We start from the raw sequence: 24664 nt of genomic DNA on the forward strand, positions 1-24664 counted from the left end.
GCCAATCACAACGCACTGGATAGCTGGCCAATCAGAGCACACCTCGCTTTTCAGACCGATGAGCTTTGTAAAAATCGACGTGTTTCAGAAAGGCGGGGCATAGAGGAGAAACAATAATGTACAGTATGTGGAAAATAATGTGGGTTTTTTTTACTTTAAACCGCATAAACACATTTCCTTACACCAAATACACAAAATAATGTTCTTTTTAGCAACATCATATGACCCCTTTAAACAAATGCTATAGTTACACAAATATAATGTAAAATGTACCTAAAATATGCCTTGATGAATGAAAACATAAAACCTAAAATTCTAAGAGGACTACGGCATTGTAAATCATTAAGGTTTCTGCTTTGAACAGCTCTTTACTGGCTACTGTGCAATTCTTCAAAGTAGCTAACACTGTTCAGTTACATCAGTGGCGAGGCCACATAAGGGCCAGGGTGGCAATGGCCCACTCAGATTGACGACTGGCCCGCCCAATCAAATGAGGAAAGAAGAAAAATCCTGCATACGTTACAATAATTTCTCAAATATATGAACATAGGGCTGGGCGGTATGACGGTATATCGCAATCGCAAACTTGGGATGTGCATTATGTTTAATAAAGTTATTAAGTGCAATAAGCAATGAAAAAGAACTCAATGCTGTGCTCGCGCTGACTGACACAGCCGAAGCGTGCGCACTGAAAGCCCCTCTCTCGACAGCATGCGCATCCCTCTACATTGCGAGTAAATCACTCGCATATGTGACTAAATCTTCACTGGGCGACTAAATCAGGGTGTCCGCGGGGTCTTAAAAAATATTAAAAGTTGATAAATCAATTTAGATAAAATTAATGCCCTTAATAAGTATTAAAAAGTCTTAAATGCCATTTTACAAAATTTTGTATCATCTTTTCATTATGTATATTTGTCTGAATATTGGGGTTTTGTGTCGTTTATTTATGGAATCCCGCAAGATTTGACTTCATCTGTTACTGCGCTCACTGCCTGACTGCGCCGCTGCATGATAGCGTGGGGCTTGTTGATCCCCCTCTCGCTGAACTTCTGACCATTACCGCATGCTCCCATCCACTCCCGCAAACATTCTAGTATTGTATATCATTTTCGCGCATCAGGGCGCCGCTATCAATATGTGAATGAGCGCTCGCAGTTTACTTTAGATTTCGCTTTCGCGATCGCGCGCACACTGTGTGAAGGGAGCACTTCCTACGATAAAAGATATTTGTCAGTGAGCTCGGGATCTGTTGAGGAGCAAATCCTCTAACATCTTTATCAGTTCAAATTAATGCCCTTAATAAGTATTAAAAAGTCTTAAATGCCATTTTACAAAATTTTGTATCATCTTTTCATTATGTATATTTGTCCGAATATTGGGGTTTTGTGTCGTTTATTTATGGAATCCCGCAAGATTTGACTTCATCTGTTACTGCGCTCACTGCCTGACTGCGCCGCTGCGTGATAGCGTGGGGCTTGTTGATCCCCCTCTCGCTGAACTTCTGACCATTACCGCATGCTCCCATCCACTCCCGCAAACATTCTAGTATTGTATATCATTTTCGCGCATCAGGGCGCCGCTATCAATATGTGAATGAGCGCTCGCAGTTTACTTTAGATTTCGCTTTCGCGATCGCGCGCACACTGTGTGAAGGGAGCACTTCCTACGATAAAAGATATTTGTCAGTGAGCTCGGGATCTGTTGAGGAGCAAATCCTCTAACATCTTTATCAGTTATCGCGCCTTACTTTTGACCCTTGATCAGTCAAATCTGACTTCTGCAGCTCATGTTGGATTGTTGTTTTTTTCTACGAAATTGGGCTGCTTTTAAACTGTTGCCATGGGCTGATTTTCCCCAGTGGGTTAAAGGTTTGAAATATTGCATGAATTACATTTTGTTGAAATGCTTGTACTGAAACATTTTGCTATTCAGTATAAATCTCAATTTAAAAAAATTGACCCTTATGACTGGTTTTGTGGTCCAGGGTCACATATAGTGACATGCAGACGCTGACAACACAGCAGGTGTCACACGTGTTTGAGTTTGTGTAATAAAAGAAACTACGCCACTCATTCACACAGAACCACGCAGAACATGCAGACTTATTAGTGACATGTGCTGACTGGCTGTTGTGTTTGAATTTGCTTTGTGATAGGCTGTTAAATTAATACATATCGAATATAACTTTCCAGAGCTTATCGTTATCGCCATAAATTGTATCGCGATCTCAATATGATGTTATTTATCATCCAGCCCTGCATAAAATTTATGACCTTGAAATATTCATCTGTTTCTCATATAAAGCTATCGAACAGCTTCGGAAGACTTGGAACATAGTGCACGAGAAGTTTTATGGTGCCTTTGTCATACTTGTTTGGCTTTTTCTGGTTCCATTAACCGAAAACTGATCCTGCAAAAAAGGTCTGTATCGGTGCCAGTGCTGATCCAGGTATCGGACTGGTGCTTCCTTAGATGTGAATAATAATATTGAAATGTAAAATGATTAACCCCAATTTTAATGGCCAGGATTATCATGTTTATCACAGTGAGTTTGTGTGTTTGTGTGTGAAATGTTCATGTTTTTAATGCCAGTTACAGTGAAGGTGTGACTTCTAAAGGTGTATGTATGTTACAGCTCTGTGTTATGTCTGTGAAGAGCCCATCAGACCTGCTCAATGAAAACACCTACATCCCACCTTCACTGACCCTTGACCTCTGCTTATCACATGAAAGAAATTTGGGCCTGACAGATACTCGTGGGTCAAATTCTTTCTCTCTAAAGAGTCAACATAATTACGGCAGCACAAGCTCCATTCAGCCCCTCAAAGGCATTATGGGAGGACTAGATGATGATGATATATCCCTCCGGCACCAGGAAGATGAATGGAGCAGAAATCAGGAGAATGAGCACAGTCTTCCAGGCTCCGAGAGCAACGCCAAGTGGATGAAGGAAGATCAGAATCAAATATGCAAGTTAGCAGAGCAGCAGCAGCAGCAAGACCAGAATCTTAACCTGGTTGAAAACAAGAATGAAACCACTGACAGAAACCCAAACCAGAACTCACAGCAGCGCCATGAAGAGAAGAACAAGACCCTGAAAGCGCTCTGCTCTGACCACAGTTGGGCAGCTGATGAACCTCTTCTGATTTACACTCTGATGGAGAAGAATCAAGAAAACCAAGAGGAGACAAGAGAAGAGGAAGAGGAAAATGTAAATCCCACTAGAGGCGAGAACACCAGTTCATCTGAGATTCAGAAGATAGGAGGTGAAGGTGGTAGCAGAAATGCTTGTTTGCTGTTCAGTAAGCACGGCATTCCCAGTGATGAGGACTCCAGCTGCATGTCGCTGTCACAGGGAAGCACTGCAAGCAGCACCCCAGATGGAGAGCCAGGTGAGTCATGCAACATGACAGATGATCACAGAAAAAAAATGGCAAGAGTGGTCTGTTAAAGTCCGTGTAAAGTCAATATTAAATGTGTGTTCTGAGTTTATCACACCACAGAAAAATGTGTTATTAACTAGAAATCGACCGATATATTGATTTACCGATATTTTCCCCGATATTTAAACATTTTACCATAATCAGATATCGGTTTTGTGATATCGGATTCACCGATAAGCGCCGCCATCTTGTGGGTGTTTTGAAAATTGCGCGCAGGATCGCCTTTGCAGCGCGTCTGAGGGGAGACGAGACAACAACAGCGTGCAGGTACTTGATTTGCTGTAGTTAGTAAACTTTATTTAACATAACAGCCATTTATGCACAAATTATATGCATTACATAAATGCCTGATAGGTAGTTTATGCAGCTTGGCTCTAAGAAATAGAGACCAACTCACGGAGTCATGTAAGATAATCCGTCAAGTCCTGTCCCAATAAAGACGTAACTTTGCATTTAAATAATACAGCCATGAATGAGCACATGTTGGAAATAAAAGCGCAAGTCTTGCGAAGCCGCTTTTATAATGCTGTTCACTCACCTGGTTGATGTGGTTGATGCTCAGGAAATGCTCCAGCACGGCCACCGCATGTAACTTTTAACAAGATTCACTTGTTTAAAACACCCTAAATTGTATTAAAGGGGTCATATGATGCTTTTTATAAAGATCATTATTTTGTGTATTTGGTGTAACAGAATATGTTGACATGCTTTAATGTTCAAAAAACACATTATTTTTCAAATACTGTACATTATTGTAGGTCCTCTATGCCCCGCCTCTCTCAAACACTTTGTTTTCTACAAAGTCCCTCCTTTCGACAAGCCCAGTCTGCTCTGATTGGCCAGCTGACCCAGTGCACTGTGATTGGCCGAACACCGCAAGCACTCGTCGGAAAATGTAAGGCCCCTTACCATAATCGCCAGCTTCATCTTTCAAAATAAATGTAAAGACAGAACCAGAAAGGGGAACAGAGTTGCGTGACAGACACAGTGATGAAGCTGGTATGTGTTTGCAGTACACAAGCCTTTGTCCGAATATTGGGGTTTTGTGTCGTTTATTTATGGAATCCCGCAAGATTTGACTTCATCTGTTACTGCGCTCACTGCCTGACTGCGCCGCTGCGTGATAGCGTGGGGCTTGTTGATCCCCCTCTCGCTGAACTTCTGACCATTACCGCATGCTCCCATCCACTCCCGCAAACATTCTAGTATTGTATATCATTTTCGCGCATCAGGGCGCCGCTATCAATATGTGAATGAGCGCTCGCAGTTTACTTTAGATTTCGCTTTCGCGATCGCGCGCACACTGTGTGAAGGGAGCACTTCCTACGATAAAAGATATTTGTCAGTGAGCTCGGGATCTGTTGAGGAGCAAATCCTCTAACATCTTTATCAGTTATCGCGCCTTACTTTTGACCCTTGATCAGTCAAATCTGACTTCTGCAGCTCATGTTGGATTGTTGTTTTTTTCTACGAAATTGGGCTGCTTTTAAACTGTTGCCATGGGCTGATTTTCCCCAGTGGGTTAAAGGTTTGAAATATTGCATGAATTACATTTTGTTGAAATGCTTGTACTGAAACATTTTGCTATTCAGTATAAATCTCAATTTAAAAAAATTGACCCTTATGACTGGTTTTGTGGTCCAGGGTCACATATAGTGACATGCAGACGCTGACAACACAGCAGGTGTCACACGTGTTTGAGTTTGTGTAATAAAAGAAACTACGCCACTCATTCACACAGAACCACGCAGAACATGCAGACTTATTAGTGACATGTACTGACTGGCTGTTGTGTTTGAATTTGCTTTGTGATAGGCTGTTAAATTAATACATATCGAATATAACTTTCCAGAGCTTATCGTTATCGCCATAAATTGTATCGCGATCTCAATATGATGTTATTTATCATCCAGCCCTGCATAAAATTTATGACCTTGAAATATTCATCTGTTTCTCATATAAAGCTATCGAACAGCTTCGGAAGACTTGGAACATAGTGCACGAGAAGTTTTATGGTGCCTTTGTCATACTTGTTTGGCTTTTTCTGGTTCCATTAACCGAAAACTGATCCTGCAAAAAAGGTCTGTATCGGTGCCAGTGCTGATCCAGGTATCGGACTGGTGCTTCCTTAGATGTGAATAATAATATTGAAATGTAAAATGATTAACCCCAATTTTAATGGCCAGGATTATCATGTTTATCACAGTGAGTTTGTGTGTTTGTGTGTGAAATGTTCATGTTTTTAATGCCAGTTACAGTGAAGGTGTGACTTCTAAAGGTGTATGTATGTTACAGCTCTGTGTTATGTCTGTGAAGAGCCCATCAGACCTGCTCAATGAAAACACCTACATCCCACCTTCACTGACCCTTGACCTCTGCTTATCACATGAAAGAAATTTGGGCCTGACAGATACTCGTGGGTCAAATTCTTTCTCTCTAAAGAGTCAACATAATTACGGCAGCACAAGCTCCATTCAGCCCCTCAAAGGCATTATGGGAGGACTAGATGATGATGATATATCCCTCCGGCACCAGGAAGATGAATGGAGCAGAAATCAGGAGAATGAGCACAGTCTTCCAGGCTCCGAGAGCAACGCCAAGTGGATGAAGGAAGATCAGAATCAAATATGCAAGTTAGCAGAGCAGCAGCAGCAGCAAGACCAGAATCTTAACCTGGTTGAAAACAAGAATGAAACCACTGACAGAAACCCAAACCAGAACTCACAGCAGCGCCATGAAGAGAAGAACAAGACCCTGAAAGCGCTCTGCTCTGACCACAGTTGGGCAGCTGATGAACCTCTTCTGATTTACACTCTGATGGAGAAGAATCAAGAAAACCAAGAGGAGACAAGAGAAGAGGAAGAGGAAAATGTAAATCCCACTAGAGGCGAGAACACCAGTTCATCTGAGATTCAGAAGATAGGAGGTGAAGGTGGTAGCAGAAATGCTTGTTTGCTGTTCAGTAAGCACGGCATTCCCAGTGATGAGGACTCCAGCTGCATGTCGCTGTCACAGGGAAGCACTGCAAGCAGCACCCCAGATGGAGAGCCAGGTGAGTCATGCAACATGACAGATGATCACAGAAAAAAAATGGCAAGAGTGGTCTGTTAAAGTCCGTGTAAAGTCAATATTAAATGTGTGTTCTGAGTTTATCACACCACAGAAAAATGTGTTATTAACTAGAAATCGACCGATATATTGATTTACCGATATTTTCCCCGATATTTAAACATTTTACCATAATCAGATATCGGTTTTGTGATATCGGATTCACCGATAAGCGCCGCCATCTTGTGGGTGTTTTGAAAATTGCGCGCAGGATCGCCTTTGCAGCGCGTCTGAGGGGAGACGAGACAACAACAGCGTGCAGGTACTTGATTTGCTGTAGTTAGTAAACTTTATTTAACATAACAGCCATTTATGCACAAATTATATGCATTACATAAATGCCTGATAGGTAGTTTATGCAGCTTGGCTCTAAGAAATAGAGACCAACTCACGGAGTCATGTAAGATAATCCGTCAAGTCCTGTCCCAATAAAGACGTAACTTTGCATTTAAATAATACAGCCATGAATGAGCACATGTTGGAAATAAAAGCGCAAGTCTTGCGAAGCCGCTTTTATAATGCTGTTCACTCACCTGGTTGATGTGGTTGATGCTCAGGAAATGCTCCAGCACGGCCACCGCATGTAACTTTTAACAAGATTCACTTGTTTAAAACACCCTAAATTGTATTAAAGGGGTCATATGATGCTTTTTATAAAGATCATTATTTTGTGTATTTGGTGTAACAGAATATGTTGACATGCTTTAATGTTCAAAAAACACATTATTTTTCAAATACTGTACATTATTGTAGGTCCTCTATGCCCCGCCTCTCTCAAACACTTTGTTTTCTACAAAGTCCCTCCTTTCGACAAGCCCAGTCTGCTCTCCTTTAACATTTACTATATAACCATTATTTCGCTAATAAACATCTAAATAAATAAAATTCTATGGAAATGAATTATTTATTATCTCCGTGAGCGATTGCAGTTTGAGTATAGTTCTGTGTAACTGCATAGATAAACCGCGCTGTCAGCAGGCATTTCATAAATTCTTCCACACTGACTGAATTAATCTTTTTTTATTTTTTTTTACTTTGCCTTATACACAGAGGCATTGTCGTGTTAGAATAGAAAAGGGTCCTGTCCAAACTATTGGTATAAAATTAGAAGCACACAATTCCCTAGAGTATCATTATATGCATAAACATTAAGATTTGTTCTCGTGGAAATTACTAAAGTAGTCAAACCTGTTAATTAGAAGGGGGGGGGGGGTTCCAATACTTTGGGCAATATAGTGAATGTTTGGTGCGGTAGGGGGCCCAACCTCATATTCTTTCATAGGGCCCAAAATTGCTAGCAGCGCCCCTGTGGAAGAATACAGCATTGAAAAGAAACTGAAAAATTCTCACTCATTTTGTGTTTTGGCAAGGCACTGTCTGATGCTCAGCTGGGGCTGTGGGACAATTTAGTGAAAAAGCCAGCCTAGCTATTCAAAATCTTTGTCTGCAATTTAATAATATTGACCTATTAGTTTTGCTATTGCTTTTGACCAGGTATCAGTAGCATAATTCATTCAGAACCTGCTTTATGGACATAGACTTTCTGTACCACACTATTCTGCTGATATGGAATGAGTTTGACTACTTAATCAGTTATATTAATCATACACTGTAGATAATTGTGACACTGCCTGTGGAAACTATAGGCTGTAAAAAACAAGTATTTTTTAAACAGTGGATGAGTAATTCACTCCTTCATTTGCTTAATAAAAGCCTCCTTTGAGATCATTTGAGAAGTTTAGTGTGGCAAAATAGAAGCGCAGCTGTAATTCGCGTGCAGTGTATCTGGCTGCCATGACAACCTCACGCTGCTGCTCTGTGTAATCAGAGTGAGAATTTGTAGATTTTCTATAGCAAAACTAAAATGTGTTTAAAAGTGCGATCTGATTTCACTCAGTGACTCTAGGCTGCATGGGACAGGACGAAACCATGCAGTGAATGGGGGAGATAATTTTGCCAGAAATGCAGAAATAAGCCGTAATTTTGTTTTATTTGTAACTCTTTGGTAGATACATTTATAATTTCTATTACATTACTACTACTACTGTTGTTACTACTATTTAAACAGATCTCTGGGGGCCCCAAAAGTGCGTGGGCCCTTAGAATCCTCCTAACTTTTCCCCCCTTAGGGGCGCCTTTGGCAACCAGGTATTATGCATTTACGTGACGAAGGCATAGCTAGCTAGCAACCTCTAGGCTGTAGTAACGAACGGCAGTAACTTGCGATTGAGCGGGCAAACCGCTGCGCTGTAGTTATTAGGTGTGCTCGACTTGAAGCAGGGCTGTGCAGAACGATCAGTGTATGACACCAGAGTGAGTCGAAAGCATGAGGAGCCGTCTGCTCTCTGTACTTTGATGTCACACACAGATCGATCAGCGCAGTGCTGCTTCAAGTCAAACACACGTCTTTTAGTGTTAGGGCAGGGGCCATGGTCATAGAGCCACCGTTTTAGCCCCGCCCAAAAAATCCCTAGCTAGCAACCTCTAGGCTGTAGTAACGAACGGCAGTAACTTGCGATTGAGCGGGCAAACCGCTGCGCTGTAGTTATTAGGTGTGCTCAACTTGAAGCAGGGCTGTGCAGAACGATCAGTGTATGACACCAGAGTGAGTCGAAAGCATGAGGAGCCGTCTGCTCTCTGTACTTTGTCACACACGGATCGATCAGCGCAGTGCTGCTTCAAGTCAAACACACGTCTTTTAGTGTTAGGGCAGGGGCCATGGTCATAGAGCCACCGTTTTAGCCCCGCCCAAAAAATCCTGAACACAGAATTGGTGAAAAACTGTTTAACTCCACAATTCAGTACTACATACTTCAGAGTCTTTGTAATGTGTTTCTGCAATACATTTCTAACATTCATCAGAATTCTCTTTACACGGACTTTAAAAACAGGATTTTTGCCGTTTTTATGTAGGTAAATTTAAGACTCTTTTCGAGACCAGGTAAAGAAAATGTAAAGAATACATTGAAGGGAACGCAATATGTCAGTATGTTCTCTTATGAGTCGGTTTCACCGAGCCAATATGACATTATAGCTCTCAAGTTGCCCAACATTAGTGTCATTGTAACCATGCGAGTGCTGATGTCTTTAAACATGAACCCATTTGTATTTAGCTTACATGGAGCGGTGTTTCTCATCCAAACACATTCAGTGAGGAAGAGCATTGGCAGGTAGGGTCGTAATGGAGTCACAGACATTCTGTTTTTGTAAGTCCATGTAATGCTTATTTATTGTTTAGAAGGAGGATGAGGCTTCTGATGAAAGTCTGAAGGAGTTTGAGGGAGCGACTCTACGTTATGCCTCCATCAATCTCAGGTATAATATCAGTTAAACAACACAGACTCCTGAAGCGGAGCGTTACACAGTATTATGCCACATGTACATTTACATATTATCGCATTTATGAATTGGGCAGACGCTTTTTATCTAAAGCCACTTACGTTCAACTTAAGTTCTTAGTAATTGAGGCCATGATCTTGGCCTTGTTCGTGCCAGGCTCTGCTGTTTGAGCAAAAGGAGCATTGATCCTTCTCTCTGTGTCATCTTCCTGTTGTGTGCAGTTTTTCTCAGTCTGAGGAGGAAGAGGAACAGACTTATTTCAGCAGCAATGAGGGGGCAAAGGTAAGCACACAGGTGACTGACCACATACACTACATCAAGATGCTTGTTTTCTCAATGTTTGCTTGTGTGTGTTATGCAGTGTTTTGCAGTGCACTCTCTGGGCTGGGTGGAGATATCAGAAGAGGAGATGGCTCCTGGAAGGAGTAGTGTTGCCGTTAATAACTGTATCCGACAGCTGTCCTACCAGAAACACAATCTAGATGACACCGCTGGCATCTGGGGCGAGGTTTGTGCATATGTATGCAAATCACTAGAATTTGAATGAAAGAAAGTCACATTGACTGTGTATGGTAGCCGGGTCCCCGCTGGTCCCTGAAAGGTCTTAAAATGTCCGAGCTATAGCTTCATTGGCAGCGTTATGGTTAGGGATGGGTATCGTTAAGGTTTTAATTGCATTGCTGCTTGTATGATACTGCTTATCAGTCTAGTACTTGTTTTCACAAAAAAAAAAAAAACAATTTAAGAACACAATTAAAAACAGAATTAACGTTGCTTTATTTTCTAAAAGTTAAGATAAATAAAATTAACTTTTAAAATTATCTTTAGCAAAATAAACAGCAATGTAGGACTACCTAATGCTGTTCTTCAGAAAAATCCTCCAGGTCCTGCTCATTCTTTGGTTTTCCAGCATCTTCTGCATGTTTGTCCCCTTTCACATTCACTGATGCTCAAGAAGGCAACATGATGCATTAAGAGCTGGGGGTGTAAGAACAGTTATTGTTCACTGGTGTGGACGCAAATATTGTTCTTGGTGTGAACATGAACCTTAACACAAGTCTTAAATATAATTTTAAGAGGTCTTAAATTTGGGGATGGAAAAACAAGAATCACAAAATGGCCTTAATGTGATTTCAAAATTTCGAGAAACAGTGCTCTAATTGAATAAATGTGAGCGCTGCACACAGAACCATTGTGAGGGCAGTGCGAAGCGTGCCTCATGCTCACACTCCCAAACTCCCCCCAAGCTTTTGACAGCTCTGGCTAGATGTGTAAAGTCACCATGAAATCAAAATTGACTGTTCTTAATTTATTTAATGGAATATTGCACTATTGTACTGTTGCACTTTCTCACATATTTCAGCTTTATAATTAAGTCCTGCATTATGAATAAAATCTACTTTTCTGGGTATTGTTGGCATGTTGGTTACACAATAAACTTTGTAGCATACAAGAGCAACCAGGCAAATTCAACCGTTAATGCTTTCAGTATATAGATTTCACTAGTATTAGCATAGTCTGTTTATTGCCCTCCTTTAAATGCATTTTTATCATATCAGGAAAATCCAATATCTGCCACTTATTAGTATATTGGTACATAAACCAATTTCGAAACATATGGATGAACATGAAAACTCATTATAAACGAGGCATTCGTTGCATCCAGTGGGGACATAATTATGGATTATAATGACTTATACTGTCTTTTTACGCATTGCGTTGCATCGCGCCGCGTAAACATAAAACCATGTCTGCATTTGTGATCGGAGAAATGACAAACAACAAGCCCTACTCTACACTGACCAAAAAACTCGCTTTAAATATAAAAAATGGCGGCCTAGAGTGAGCGGAGGCCGGGGGCTAGAGTGAGCGGAGGTGAAACTTTTATAAAGAATATCTCTTTGGATTTGATACTTTAATCTTTGCAACTTTACAGATCTTCTTTATGCACCAAGAGCTTGTAACACTCCAAAGAGAAAGGAAAAATTTAAATCGCATCATATGACCCCTTTAAAAAAATCTGCATATAACCTGGATGGGGTATTACTGTTATTATAGTTATTTTTGCTGGAAATTCAAATGATTTATGTATTACATAGCCATATGTAATGTCTATTTGTGGATAATCCCGTGAATTTAATCCTTTACAAATAAAAGGCGTTTCATCTTATTTTCTTTATTTTTTATTTACCTTATTTTTCTTATTTACTTCATATTTGATGGAGACAATCCAAAAGATAAGATTATTTATTACAAGCAAGTCTATAACAGTATCTTTCGCAGTTAATGCACTTTTAATAACTCCCTTTAAAATAAAGCATGTCCCACAGTAGATCGCATTTTATGGCAGTCATGTTACATGATTTGACTGATTTTGATGTTACGTTTAGGCTTTTAAGGAGAGGCGAAAAGCGCACCACTTAGTATGCCTTTGTGTGTGTTGCTGTGTAGGGGAAGGAAATGCTTCTGGTGCTGGAGAATGAGACTCTGAACCTGATCGAGCCTCACGGTCGAACGCTGCTGCACTCTCAGCCGATCATCAGCATTCGCGTGTGGGGAGTCGGACGCGACGATGGCAGGTAAGTCTGTGAGCAGCTCCGTGAGTTGTCAGCATAAATTATCTTTAACCTTTCTTTTGCCTCATTTTTGTTTTGGAATGAGAGATTTATAACATGTATATGATAATAGACTGACAGATCCACAATGTTACAGGAAATTAAGTGGCTTTTACGTTGAATTTAATCAATTTTGTAGCAACAGTGATGCTCTGTCTGAAGCTGCTTGTTTTTAAATAATTTAGATTATGCTGAATTATTATGTTGTGTTTTTGTTCTGTCTGTCCTGCTGCATCCTGGACCCCAGGGAGAGGTAGTGTGTCGCTGTGTATTTGTTTATTTGTTAGATTTGTGTACTTATTACAATACCAAGCATAATGCACCCAGAAATGAAATTTCATAATTTTCACACCCTCATGTTGATTAGACTTTCTTCTGTCTAACACAAAATGACAATTTTGGAGGAATATTTATGTCGCTCTTTTACATTCAACGACTGTTCATACTTAGATACCACAGCTGTTAAGCTTCTACAAACAATGTAAATGTATCTCTTCTCTTTCTTCTGAATGCATGTGATGGCTTTATGTGAGGAACAGAAATGATTCACTGAAAATCTTTGCCTCTAGTGCAGCACTCAATATTATGTTCTGTTTTGCCTGCCTAAACTGAATGAGATTTGAGAGCTTCCGAAAACTTAAGACTTGGTTTTTTTTAGACAAGTTTTCTGGAGATGGCCAACAAAAGCCCGAAATCTGAGGCAGATCTGTTCTCATGAGTGACGATCACATAGTGTGAATTATCAAAGACGCGATCTGAGAGAAGTGCTGATACATCACCGATGCCCGAGGAATATCTGAACTTGTTGGTGACTTGCTGTGTGAAATTTTTTTTTGACAGTTAATGACATCAGTGGCAACCTACAGCCAAAGAGAGAGCGTGATGCTAGGCAAAGCGAAATGTGTAACGTGTGAATCCCCTCCACCAACCCAGTTGCCGATCTCTTGGAACAGCAATCAGAAGCTGTATGCTGGGTATACACTACACAATTAAGTCTGTTCCTGACTTCACTGTGTAGTTTGTACTCAGCATAAGGCTTCTTGACCAGGTCCTGCTAAGGGCCATTCCAGATGTATTTGTTGGAAATGCATCCCTTTGGAGGCAGCTTCATTAATCGCAAAGCGCTTTGCTTCACTCATAGACTATTGTTTTGCAGCCTTTCCCTTTCTTCCTTTGAGTTGCAAGAGAAAGAAAGGTTCCATTTGTCCTGTTAGAGCTTTGAGGATTTATATCAATTCAATGGCAGAAATCTGATCAGCTGTTTGCCCTCTTCGGTGGATGTAGCAAAGGTTTTGTAGCTACAAAACAGAGGATTTTGCTTTGGTGGAGGAATGTTATATCAAACTCCAGATGCTTGGTTTAAGCTTTTGTGCACACTCTACAAAGTGCTACTTCTTCACAAGCTTTGACCTGAGGAGTATCGGTGGAAGATATCTGTGTGATGGCATAGCGTCAGCTACTGATGCAGTGTCAAAGTATACCTTTGAAAGGTTTCCTTCATAGGAAATCAGTCAATGATGTAGAGTCCACGTCCTTAAGAGGCATCAGAGAAGAAACGCCTCAGTGATCTCGTTCCCTACTCGGGGAACTAAGGTTTCACACACATCCAAGACGTTTATTGCTGTGCATGCACAAGTTTATGGGTGTGTGGATGAATTGAAGTGATATGACAACATGCATATGTTTATCTCTTACTACAGGGACTTTGCATATGTGGCACGAGACAAGTTGACTCACATGCTCAAGTGTCATGTATTTCGGTCTGACACCCCTGCAAAGAACATCGCCACTAGCCTCCATGACATCTGCTCTAAGGTGAGGACATCTTAGCTGCTGGCTAAAAATTCTCATATTCTTGATTCAATCTCGAAGACCTTGTGCACTCTGCTGTGGCATCCAAAATATCCTGGATTTATTGAAACGGCAACGTTTCGGGTGTTTAAAGGGGATAGTTTACTCAAAAATGAAAATTCTGTTATTTATTAACCCTCCACTTAGAATAGAAGTAGAATAGGGTCATTCTGTGTCAACTCAACCTGAGGTCTCCGGCTCAAATTTTTGATTTTGCTAATATTTTTTCTGAAGTGAGAAACACATATGGTGATGAAAGACAAAATATTAAATGTCATGGATGAATATTTACTGAGTAATCCACTATTTCGTTGAGGAGGGTCGAAATGGCAATTTTCTCCGGAGATTCAAAGACAAATTACAGGGGGTTAAAAATGACTTCAGGAAGATGGCAGCATCCTTATGTTATTTTTACACAGAGATTGGTAGGTCTGTTAGTAAAATCTGTTGACTTTAGCAATCTTTGTTGCATTATGTGCCAATGGTGACCATTCAAAAATGGGGAAAGAGCACTTTTCAAGTTTTTTCTTCAAAGGCCTGTAACTCAAAAAGTATTAAATATATCTTAATGTCCTTTTAGATATTCGGTCTTAAACGTCCCTTTTGGTATCTTGGAATTTCAGCGTATCCAGGAGCAAATAGTTCAATTGTACACATTTTCAGTGGTCAAAAACCAAATATGGGCCACTTCAAAAATATGCTACTATTTTTCTTTTAAAGAGGAATGTCTAAAGAACAAATAATGTTGAAACTAGAAATGTATCTTGTTTCCTTCTGTCAAAACAACTGCATTGAACATACCTGAGTGCCATAAGTATTATTTTTCCGAAGTTTGCATACCTATAACTCAATAAGTATTAAAGATATTGCAACATGATTTTAGATTCAAGTAATTAATAAACTTTACTTTTGGAATCTTCATTTTCAAGGCCCTACATATTAATAATGTTTGAGTTGCAGGCCTGCAAACTTTGGGGGGAAAAAAAGTTTCCGCATTTTTGAATGGTCACCATTGGCACATAATGCAAGATTACTAAAGTTAACAGATTTTACTAATAGACCTACCAATCAATGTGTAAAAATAACAATGATGCTGCCATCTTTCTGAAGTAATTTTTACCCCCCTGTAATTTGGTTCTGAATCTCCGGTGAAAATTTCCATTTCGAAACCCCTCTATAAAATAGCGGATTATTCAGTAAATTAATTCATTACATTTAATATTTTGGCTTTCATCATTTATTATGTCCCAGATGTAAGGGTCTTAACAGAGAAGGGAGTAACAGGGAAAAGTAAACATATAATTGGTTGGGGTGAGTGTGTGCCAGTCCCCTGCCCCACACGACAGACACGTTAAATTCCAAGTTCAAGTAATTTATTAACAAAAGTACAATTGACAAAATGAAAATAGGAAGTAAAAATAGACTTCAGGAAGGGGAAAGGCCAAGACACGTTAAATTCCAAGTTCAAGTAATTTATTAACAAAAGTACAATTGACAAAATGAAAATAGGAAGTAAAAATAGACTTCAGGAAGGGGAAAGGCCAAAACAACAAACAAAAGGACCCTCTAACTAGTTAGGGAGTAAAACTGTCTAAACTGACAAAAAAGAAAATTAACAACAGAAATGTACACTAACTCCCTAACTAAGCAAAAACAGGAGAAAAAGATTCACGGAAATAAAATGGCACCCACCTCCCTACAGCTTCCAACACAAAGGGTCACGTAGCACAGCAACAACGCTAATGGCCTGTTCAGAAGGCGTAACTTGAATAGGGTTACACAAGACCAATCTCTGATACAACAAACAAAGCAACACAGAGCAGGCAAGAGGAACAACACTCTGGAAGACGAGCTTCAATGTGGCAGGCATGTTGAACAACATTTGAGTTTGCAGCCTCTGCACAGTAACAAGCTGCAGGTGCGAGCGATCACCTCCCTCTCCTCTTCACCTGGTTGAGCAGCAGGTAACACACTGAACAACATCGAGAGAGAGCAAAAAGCACACCACAGCACGCAGAATCCAACAATATTATATAAATAACCATGGAACGTAACACATTATACATATTTATCTTTCTTTAGAAAGCTGGGGACCTCTGATTGAGCTGACATGGAATGACCCAATAGAGAGTGCAAGTGTTAGAGGGTCAAGTGTTTTTTTTATTATTATTATTATTTTGCAGCTGCATTCTGCATTAATTGTAGAGGTTTGATAGAAGTGGCTGGAAGACCTGCCAAGAGAGCATTGCAATAGTCCAGCCTGGACAGAACAAGAGCTTGAACAAGGGGTTGTGTTGCATGTTCTGATAGAAAGGGCCTGATCTTCTTAATGTTGTATAAAGCAAATCTGCAGGACCGGGCAGTTTTAGCAATGTGGTCTGAGAAAGTCAGCTGATCATCAATCATAACTCCAAGGTTACTGGCTGTCTTTGAAGGAGTTATAGTTGATGTGCCTAACTGGATGGTGAAATTGTGATGAAGTGTTGGGTTGGCTGGAACCACAAGCAGTTCTGTTAAGTCCTTGGTAAGGTCGAGTTGAAGATGATGGTTCTTCATTCAGCAAGAAAAAGTAGTGTTTATAAGTGCAGCACTGCTTTACAGCGATATACCAAAGAAATGCTATATTGCTGCGGTTCTGTAAGCGCCACCTGCTGTCAGAGAGTGAATCTGCATTCTCATTCAGCCCATCTGCTGTCTTTGTTTCGTTTAGATGCGTTTTATGGTAGTATAGTTTCTGAAAGCTTCAAATATATAGTTTGCTTCAAATTTCAAAGTTATACAATCTAATTTAATCAAAAACTGCTCATGCTGTATGTGTGCAGTAGGGTTGTGACGGTGAGGAAATTTTCCCACCGGTTAATCGACGCGTGACAACACCGGTATCACCGGGGGTGGGGTTTGTTGGGGTTTTCCCTCTTTTCCTAGCTTTCCTTCGCTTTAAATAGCTTGTAAATACACGTGCGCATTTTACTTTCACTTTCTAATTAGCGGCAATTCAGCGTCTATTGCTTGAATTGACAACAACAAGACAGTACAACGACAAAATCACTTATATTAAGCATAGAACTTTTGTTGCACGTGCGCATTTTACTTTCACTTTCTAATTAGCGGCAATTCAGCGTCTATTGCTTGAATTGACAGTACAACGACAAAATCACTTATATTAAGCATAGAACTTTTGTTAAATTACACAAAGTTTAAATAAAGTGAAATATTAAAGTTTAAATAAAGTAAAATATTGCCAAAAAGGCGCTTTTGCATTTCGTTTCTAAACTAAATCCTCCGCCATCGTCTTGTCTGTCTCACCTCACTCTTCTTGTCGGTCAACTCTCCAGACGTGATAAATGAAATCTGACTCCTGCTGCTGATCTGTGATGCGACTGTCGTCCAGCACGCTGCATTGAGCAACGTTCAGTTTTTAATTGTAGTGTCTGTTCTCCAACTAAATACAAATAATTTGTATTACTATAAAAAAATCAAAAAGACTGTGGGGGCGGTGCCGTGGTGCGCAAGTGACGTAACCGGTGTTGCGGGTTAACACCGACTATCGCAGCAAGCCTAGTATCTAGCATCTTTGTTTGGATCGTTATTAAAATGCAATGGTGGCCTCTAATTTTAAATGGAAAGAGCATGACAAAGTCTTAGTTTGTTTCTATGAAAAGTTTTTTTTGTATTTTTTTGGGGGGGGGATTTATTTTTAAATTTTTAAAATTCAATTTAGTTTTGTTTTTTGACATTTCTGTTTCACACAAAAAAGTACAGCATTTTATCTGAGAAATCATAAAAGCATGCCTTTTCATTTATAATTTGTCTTAAATGTCATTTTGTAAAAAAAATAAAAATATTGTGAGAATCGTATTGTAAAATCAGTATCGTGAATCATTGCATCGGGAGTTGAGTGAGTTAATGTGAGTTAATTAGTCATCAAGTAGTTAAATGTGAAAATAAATGTAACCGATAAACAGTCACTTAGTAGTTTTTCTTACTAGTCTGTTATGAGCACCAGTAGTATTAGTGCAAGTTTAACACTTTCTTTGATTTCATTGTCAATAATCTTTGTTTAGGCATATGGCCAATTCATCTCTTTTGCATCTATGCAGTATACTGCAGCCAAACCTGAGAAAAGAGTCCAATACTAAAAAGGTATTGTGATACCTCGCTTTTAAAAATGGTACGATTCCTCATTTTACTAGTACCGGTACTTTAAGAATGACAGCGTTTTAATAAGAGCCATATTACCTGAGTTGCGTCGACGTGCGGCAGCAGGACAGTGTGTTCAGCTCTGCTTCAGCTCCCTGCATGCACCCTGGCCGTGCCAAACTTTATATATCTGCTGCACTGCTTAAAGTTATCGACAATTTAGGAGTGTTACGTGCTTGATGTTAAAAAGGGATGATACTGTAACATTTAAGTGAGACAATTGTTACTGGGTGTGGAACAGATCAAAGATGACACTGAAAAGGAGTACGTTTCAAAATACTTTAATTAACACATTGTGTGAAAGAGTACATATCAATATCAAATGCAAAGAAATATGAAATTAAGCAAAATAAAAAAAAAATAGGAGCGTCACCCAAATCAAAGAAATTAACCAAACAAAAGTTTTTATAACTACCTTCCAAACTGACTAACAAAAGAAAAATATGAAAATAAAACCGAAATCTTCTGCGTATGCAACACCATAAACTAAACTACCCTAAACTAAAAACTAAAAACAAGGGTGGCGAAACACTCCAAACCTAGTCTAACAAAGAGAAAACGAATCTAACCAAAATCCAACAAGTAACTAGATAATCAGATTATCACAAGAGACATTCTCGTTTAAGCAGCTCAAAGTATGCAATCTTAACTTTGAACTTGACACTTAGAAACTTAAGCATAAAAAACTTGCATGAATGAGAAAAAGAGTTAAGTGCAATAAACCTCAAAAAGACACCTGAAACACGTCCACGGAAGCCCTCTCTCTCACAGACAGCATGCGGCTGTGAATTCAGATCTCTTTCAGCACTTACTGTGCTCCAGCTGTCAAATACACACACTATTATGTTAAAATGCCCGTCTTGGTTTATGACTGAAATGAACGCAAACATCTGAGAAAGGAAATGCATGTGTATTAATAAATTGGTCCGTGCATCTCTTAAAGTGACAGCAGACTAATATTCCTGCTGCTGTGTCTACAATGTTAATCAAGAAAAATAGAAAATCACTCACTAATCTTGACTAACTTCACTAGCTGGCTAAATCAGAATCGTGATCGACTCAAGTGCACTGTTCAGTGGTTTGCCATTAACAGACGTTAATAATAGCTTGGGGTTCTCATGTGCTTCAGATCTGAGCCAGCTGCAGTGATGACAGACATCTAGCAGATGTTTCAGTCATTAACAAAACAAAAGTTTTTATAACTACCTTCCAAACTGACTAACAAAAGAAAAATATGAAAATAAAACCGAAATCTTCTGCGTATGCAACACCATAAACTAAACTACCCTAAACTAAAAACTAAAAACAAGGGTGGCGAAACACTCCAAACCTAGTCTAACAAAGAGAAAACGAATCTAACCAAAATCCAACAAGTAACTAGATAATCAGATTATCACAAGAGACATTCTCGTTTAAGCAGCTCAAAGTATGCAATCTTAACTTTGAACTTGACACTTAGAAACTTAAGCATAAGAAACTTGCATGAATGAGAAATTAAAAAAAAGATAAATATGTTAAAAAGAGTTAAGTGCAATAAACCTCAAAAAGAACTCGCGCGTTATCAGACACCTGAAACACGTCCACGGAAGCCCTCTCTCTCACAGACAGCATGCGGCTGTGAATTCAGATCTCTTTCAGCACTTACTGTGCTTCAGCTGTCAAATACACACACTATTATGTTAAAATGCCCGTCTTGGTTTATGACTGAAATGAACGCAAACATCTGAGAAAGGAAATGCATGTGTATTAATAAATTGGTCCGTGCATCTCTTAAAGTGACAGCAGACTAATATTCCTGCTGCTGTGTCTACAATGTTAATCAAGAAAAATAGAAAATCACTCACTAATCTTGACTAACTTCACTAGCTGGCTAAATCAGAATCGTGATCGACTCAAGTGCACTGTTCAGTGGTTTGCCATTAACAGACGTTAATAATAGCTTGGGGTTCTCATGTGCTTCAGATCTGAGCCAGCTGCAGTGATGACAGACATCTAGCAGATGTTTCAGTCACTTTGTGTCTTACTCTTTTAGATCAGTTTGGATCAACCAGGTAGCCAGATAGAGGCCGCAGTGCGAGCATCTTACACACAACTGCGATGCAATTATGTCCATGTGTTTTTTGTTATATATTTAGTTTTGTCTGTGTATTTCCTCAGATAATGGCCCAAAGGAAGTCGTCCAGCAGACAGAACACCGACCCCTCAAGACTTAGGGACATCCCTTTCCAGGGTAACGTATGACATGTGCTGAATTTAGCTTTTGTTTGTGGACGGTCTGCAGTGCAGCATGTAACTGTTGAAAGTGTTGGGTTTGACTACACGTGTGCATCAGATATTTCTCCCTCCTTCTCAAGTGAGTACTGTAATGGATAATAATGAAGTGATACCATTATGACTGAATCAGATCTTTCTTCCTTCAGAGTTCCCAGCTCCCAAGAACGAGCTGGTCCAGCGCTTCCAGGTGCGGTACTTGGGTCGTGTGCCGGTGACAAAGCCAGCTGGTAGGAAGTCCTCAGTTCATTAACTGCTATTATACTCTTATTGATTACACGGCTCTGTGGAATACTTGATTCTGATTGGTCAGTCGCAACATTCTGAGGTCTGTTATCCCTCGATAACAACCGGTAAAAGCTGATAACACAGGCTCATCCGGGTAACTGCAGTCAGCACTGTACTCCTGCAGTTATTTAATTATGTCATCCTGGTATCGCGGACTCGCTCTCTCGTTTCATACAAATACAGCTGCTGCCATTTTGCGACAGTTGTGTTGTACACTGTAATGGATTATTAGACAACTACTGGTAAGATTTTAAAACATTTTCATCTTAAATCAATATCTTTTATCGCCATAATTATTTATGTGGTGAAATGTTGTGTAAGAAGAGGTTTGACTGCACCGCATCCCTTAAATGTCCGTCTAGTTTGAGCTTGCTGCTTGCTCGCAACTGCTGTCTTCACAGAATCTTTGTGTTCGAATATTTCAACTCAAATCAATATTTCGTGTCTAATCATTTACTTGTGTGGTAAGCAGCCGTGTACATCCAGCTGGTTGTCATCGCTGAATTATTCTGTGATAACGTACATTATCCCTTACATACAAAGTGCACGCTTTACCTGCATTTCCCCCGTTTTTGTGTAGCTATGTCATAACCTGTAAGCACTCAAAATAGCATCTATTTATTTTCATGTTTAAATCAAAGTTAGCTGCCTGAAATTGAAGTCGTGTCTGTATCTGTCTCTTGAAGGCGTGGATGTGATTAATGTAGCATTGGAGAATGCTCTTAACAGCAAAGACAATTGGACACCTGTGACTGTGAACGTGGCGTCCGCTACACTCTCTATTCTGACTTCTGAGGTCAGGTTTCTGTTTGTTGACCTTCTGCAGTACTTGAGTATTATATAATACATAATGCTGTATCCTAAAAATCTGATTAGATAACCACACTGATATTTCTTGTCTCATTGTCACAGACGGAGGAAGTTCTTTCTGAATGTCGTGTGCGTTTCCTGTCATTTATGGGAGTCGGGAAGGATGTGCACACGTTTGCGTTCATAATGGCAGAGCGACCTGGAGACTTTATCTGTCACATGTTCTGGTGTGATCCAAACGCTGCAAGTCTAAGTGAGGCCGTACAGGCCGCGTGTATGGTGAGTAACGACATGTCTAGAACGTGGTTGATTTACTGCAAGTTAAGTTCATTCTTCACTGCACATGTGGAAGAGATTGGGGAGTTCATGGTTAGTGTTGCTCACTTATATATATTTATTATTGGTGTTTTTTGCCTTTAGTATATAGTACAGTGGAGAGGAACAAACAACCAACAGTGTAGCATTACTTTAACCTTTTTTTTTTTTAAAGAGAGAGAGCTGCAGCAGAGGGGTCAGAAATGAATGACTTCTCTTCAGGAAGTCTCTCTCCCAAATGTAAAACATTTCAATCATTCACAGCTGAGGTATCAGAAGTGCCTGGACGCTCGGCCCCCCAGCAGTGGCAGCTCTTGTCTGCCCGGCCCGCCTGCTGACTCCGTCGCCCGCAGGGTCGGATCCAGTGTGAAGAAGGGTGTTCAGAGTCTGCTGGGTAGCTTCAAGAGGTCTGGATCCCAGACACCCTAAAAAGGAAAACACTTCTTCCGCAGCGCTCACTGCAGATATGTGTTTGTCCTGTGTGTGTTTGTATGGGCCTAAAATTAGAGGGTCCGTCACAACACTTCAACTGTCCTCCTGCGGTCAGCGTGCAATAAGAACCAGAGGACACACAAGTTACATTGCCAGATATTCCATCGTTACACATTACATCTTCATTCGCTTTTTCTGTGTGTGCTTACATTCGCAGATGTACTGTAGAGGTGATTTAGCACTACTGGGTTTGAATGGGATTTAGCTAGATTGGATTTTCAGTGTAATCGATGTTATGTGGACTACACTCTCTAATGACACTAAACATTACGCATGCTATCAAAAAACACTAAAATGAGCTTATATACTATGCAATGTGCTTTTTTTTATTTGTTCTTCCTCCTCTGGCTTTGCATTGTGACGCACTGTGCTAGCTTCGACTGCTTTTCTTCTCTTCTGAAGAATTGATCACTCTTCCCCAAACTCAGCATAGATGCCGAACCGTGACTGAAATCAGTAGCAAACCCAGAGTTAGCAACATCTGTGTGCGGTTTACCCTAAAAACACACTGCCACTGGCATGTTCCAAACCTGCATGCATTCCAGAAGTCTGTTTTTGGCTCCACTGACTTTGACTTTATGAAAAAAGGTGCAGTTCCACATATATTCGACTTGCCTTGCTTACTGCAAGTCACAAAGCCTTTTCTTTTCTTCCATTAGATTTGATATTGATTTTCATTCAAAATGAACTGATATTACACATTACTGTACTTTTACCCACTCTGTCAGTTTGTGAATTTAATTAGACTATTTTATTCATTTGTAAAATAGCATTAACATATCCTAGTCTTCCAAAGCGGATTTGCTCATTAAGAAAGCCTCGCTTTAAATGAGCACTTTATTTCTTTTACATTTTTGTGCGTGTGTTTTGATATGTTGGATGTCTTTATCTGGATGAGAGAGGATCATTTTTGTTCATGATCAAACACAAACGTAACATCAGCAGCGTGTTTAACAAAGCATGTGGCATACGCTGCTTCTCTCGAGGGTGCTCTGCGTTTGTTCCTGTGCAGTACTGGTGTCACTGAAAAGGTTTTTTCTTTTTTATCCCTCTTTTAAATTATATATTGAAGTCTACTGATTATCTGCAAATATTTAGACGTTCTGTATTTGGGGGGAAAATTCCTTGGAAATGTATCTAAAATGCTTTGCAACAAAGAATGTCTTGCTGTATGTAGATTTTTTTTTCTTTCAAATACATATTGTAACATATTACCATGTCTTTTAACTTTTAAGAATGTGTCGAAATCATAAATATGTTCTTTGATTATTCCAGTTAATTTACATACTGAATGTAATACACTAATAGGGCCGGACAGCTCCATTTTTCATTCGTTTTTTTGTCCCATTGTCATGTCCCATTGACACACCTGTCGTTAAAGGGAATTTTTTTATGCACTTGTTTTTTTGTTTTTTATTTTATGTACCTGAATGCTTCATCTTGGCCCTGTTTACTCTAATACTTTGTGTGTAGGTCTAGATAATGTAATGTGATGCTTAAAATGCAGTTGTGTTGGTAACACTCTAGAAAATCTTTATAGAAGAATAAGCATTCATGTAAATATTCTGCATTACATCAAGAAATGGTAGCAAAGAAAATTTCCTTTTTTTCAATTAAATACCATGAGGGTACTTTATGTTTGTGTGCCAAAAAGCACAGCTATAAAATCACTAGCTTGAAATGTTACTTCGCTGATTGGTAAAATGGTAGAAATGCTTCAAGCATATTTGCTTCTCAAAATAAGGCAACATTTTGGCTTTGATATTCTGAAAATGTAAGGTTCACTCCTATAAACGTTATCCCTTATGTGGGATGTTTTTGCCATCATGTTTTTTTTAAGGAGAGTTGAGAAGTTGTTATTGAAATGTAAATTGGATGTTATATAGATGCATATAATGTGACTTGATGGAATAAAATGTTGAAAATGCA

The 24664-nt window shown here is 39.6% G+C and overlaps 1 protein-coding gene across 1 annotated transcript in view; it reads left to right on the forward strand.

The window, feature by feature from the left end:
- LOC107565841 (amyloid beta A4 precursor protein-binding family B member 1-like) overlaps positions 1 to 24664 on the forward strand; it is a 36137-nt gene extending 11473 nt beyond the window's left edge. The window contains exons 2-16 of the mRNA XM_016251129.1: positions 2639 to 3395; positions 5091 to 5101; positions 5742 to 6548; positions 9668 to 9724; positions 9793 to 9869; positions 10115 to 10175; positions 10255 to 10401; positions 12345 to 12472; positions 12756 to 12761; positions 14209 to 14323; positions 20717 to 20789; positions 20980 to 21060; positions 21805 to 21914; positions 22031 to 22207; positions 22508 to 24664. Of these exons, the coding sequence (XP_016106615.1) occupies positions 2639 to 3395; positions 5091 to 5101; positions 5742 to 6548; positions 9668 to 9724; positions 9793 to 9869; positions 10115 to 10175; positions 10255 to 10401; positions 12345 to 12472; positions 12756 to 12761; positions 14209 to 14323; positions 20717 to 20789; positions 20980 to 21060; positions 21805 to 21914; positions 22031 to 22207; positions 22508 to 22672 (2772 nt within the window). The 3' untranslated portion in view covers positions 22673 to 24664. The remainder of the gene's footprint in view (positions 1 to 2638; positions 3396 to 5090; positions 5102 to 5741; positions 6549 to 9667; positions 9725 to 9792; positions 9870 to 10114; positions 10176 to 10254; positions 10402 to 12344; positions 12473 to 12755; positions 12762 to 14208; positions 14324 to 20716; positions 20790 to 20979; positions 21061 to 21804; positions 21915 to 22030; positions 22208 to 22507) is intronic.

The sequence above is a fragment of the Sinocyclocheilus grahami genome, unplaced genomic scaffold (assembly GCF_001515645.1).
Source record: "Sinocyclocheilus grahami isolate Dianchi unplaced genomic scaffold, SAMN03320097.WGS_v1.1 scaffold1031.1, whole genome shotgun sequence".
Lineage (NCBI taxonomy): Eukaryota > Metazoa > Chordata > Actinopteri > Cypriniformes > Cyprinidae > Sinocyclocheilus > Sinocyclocheilus grahami.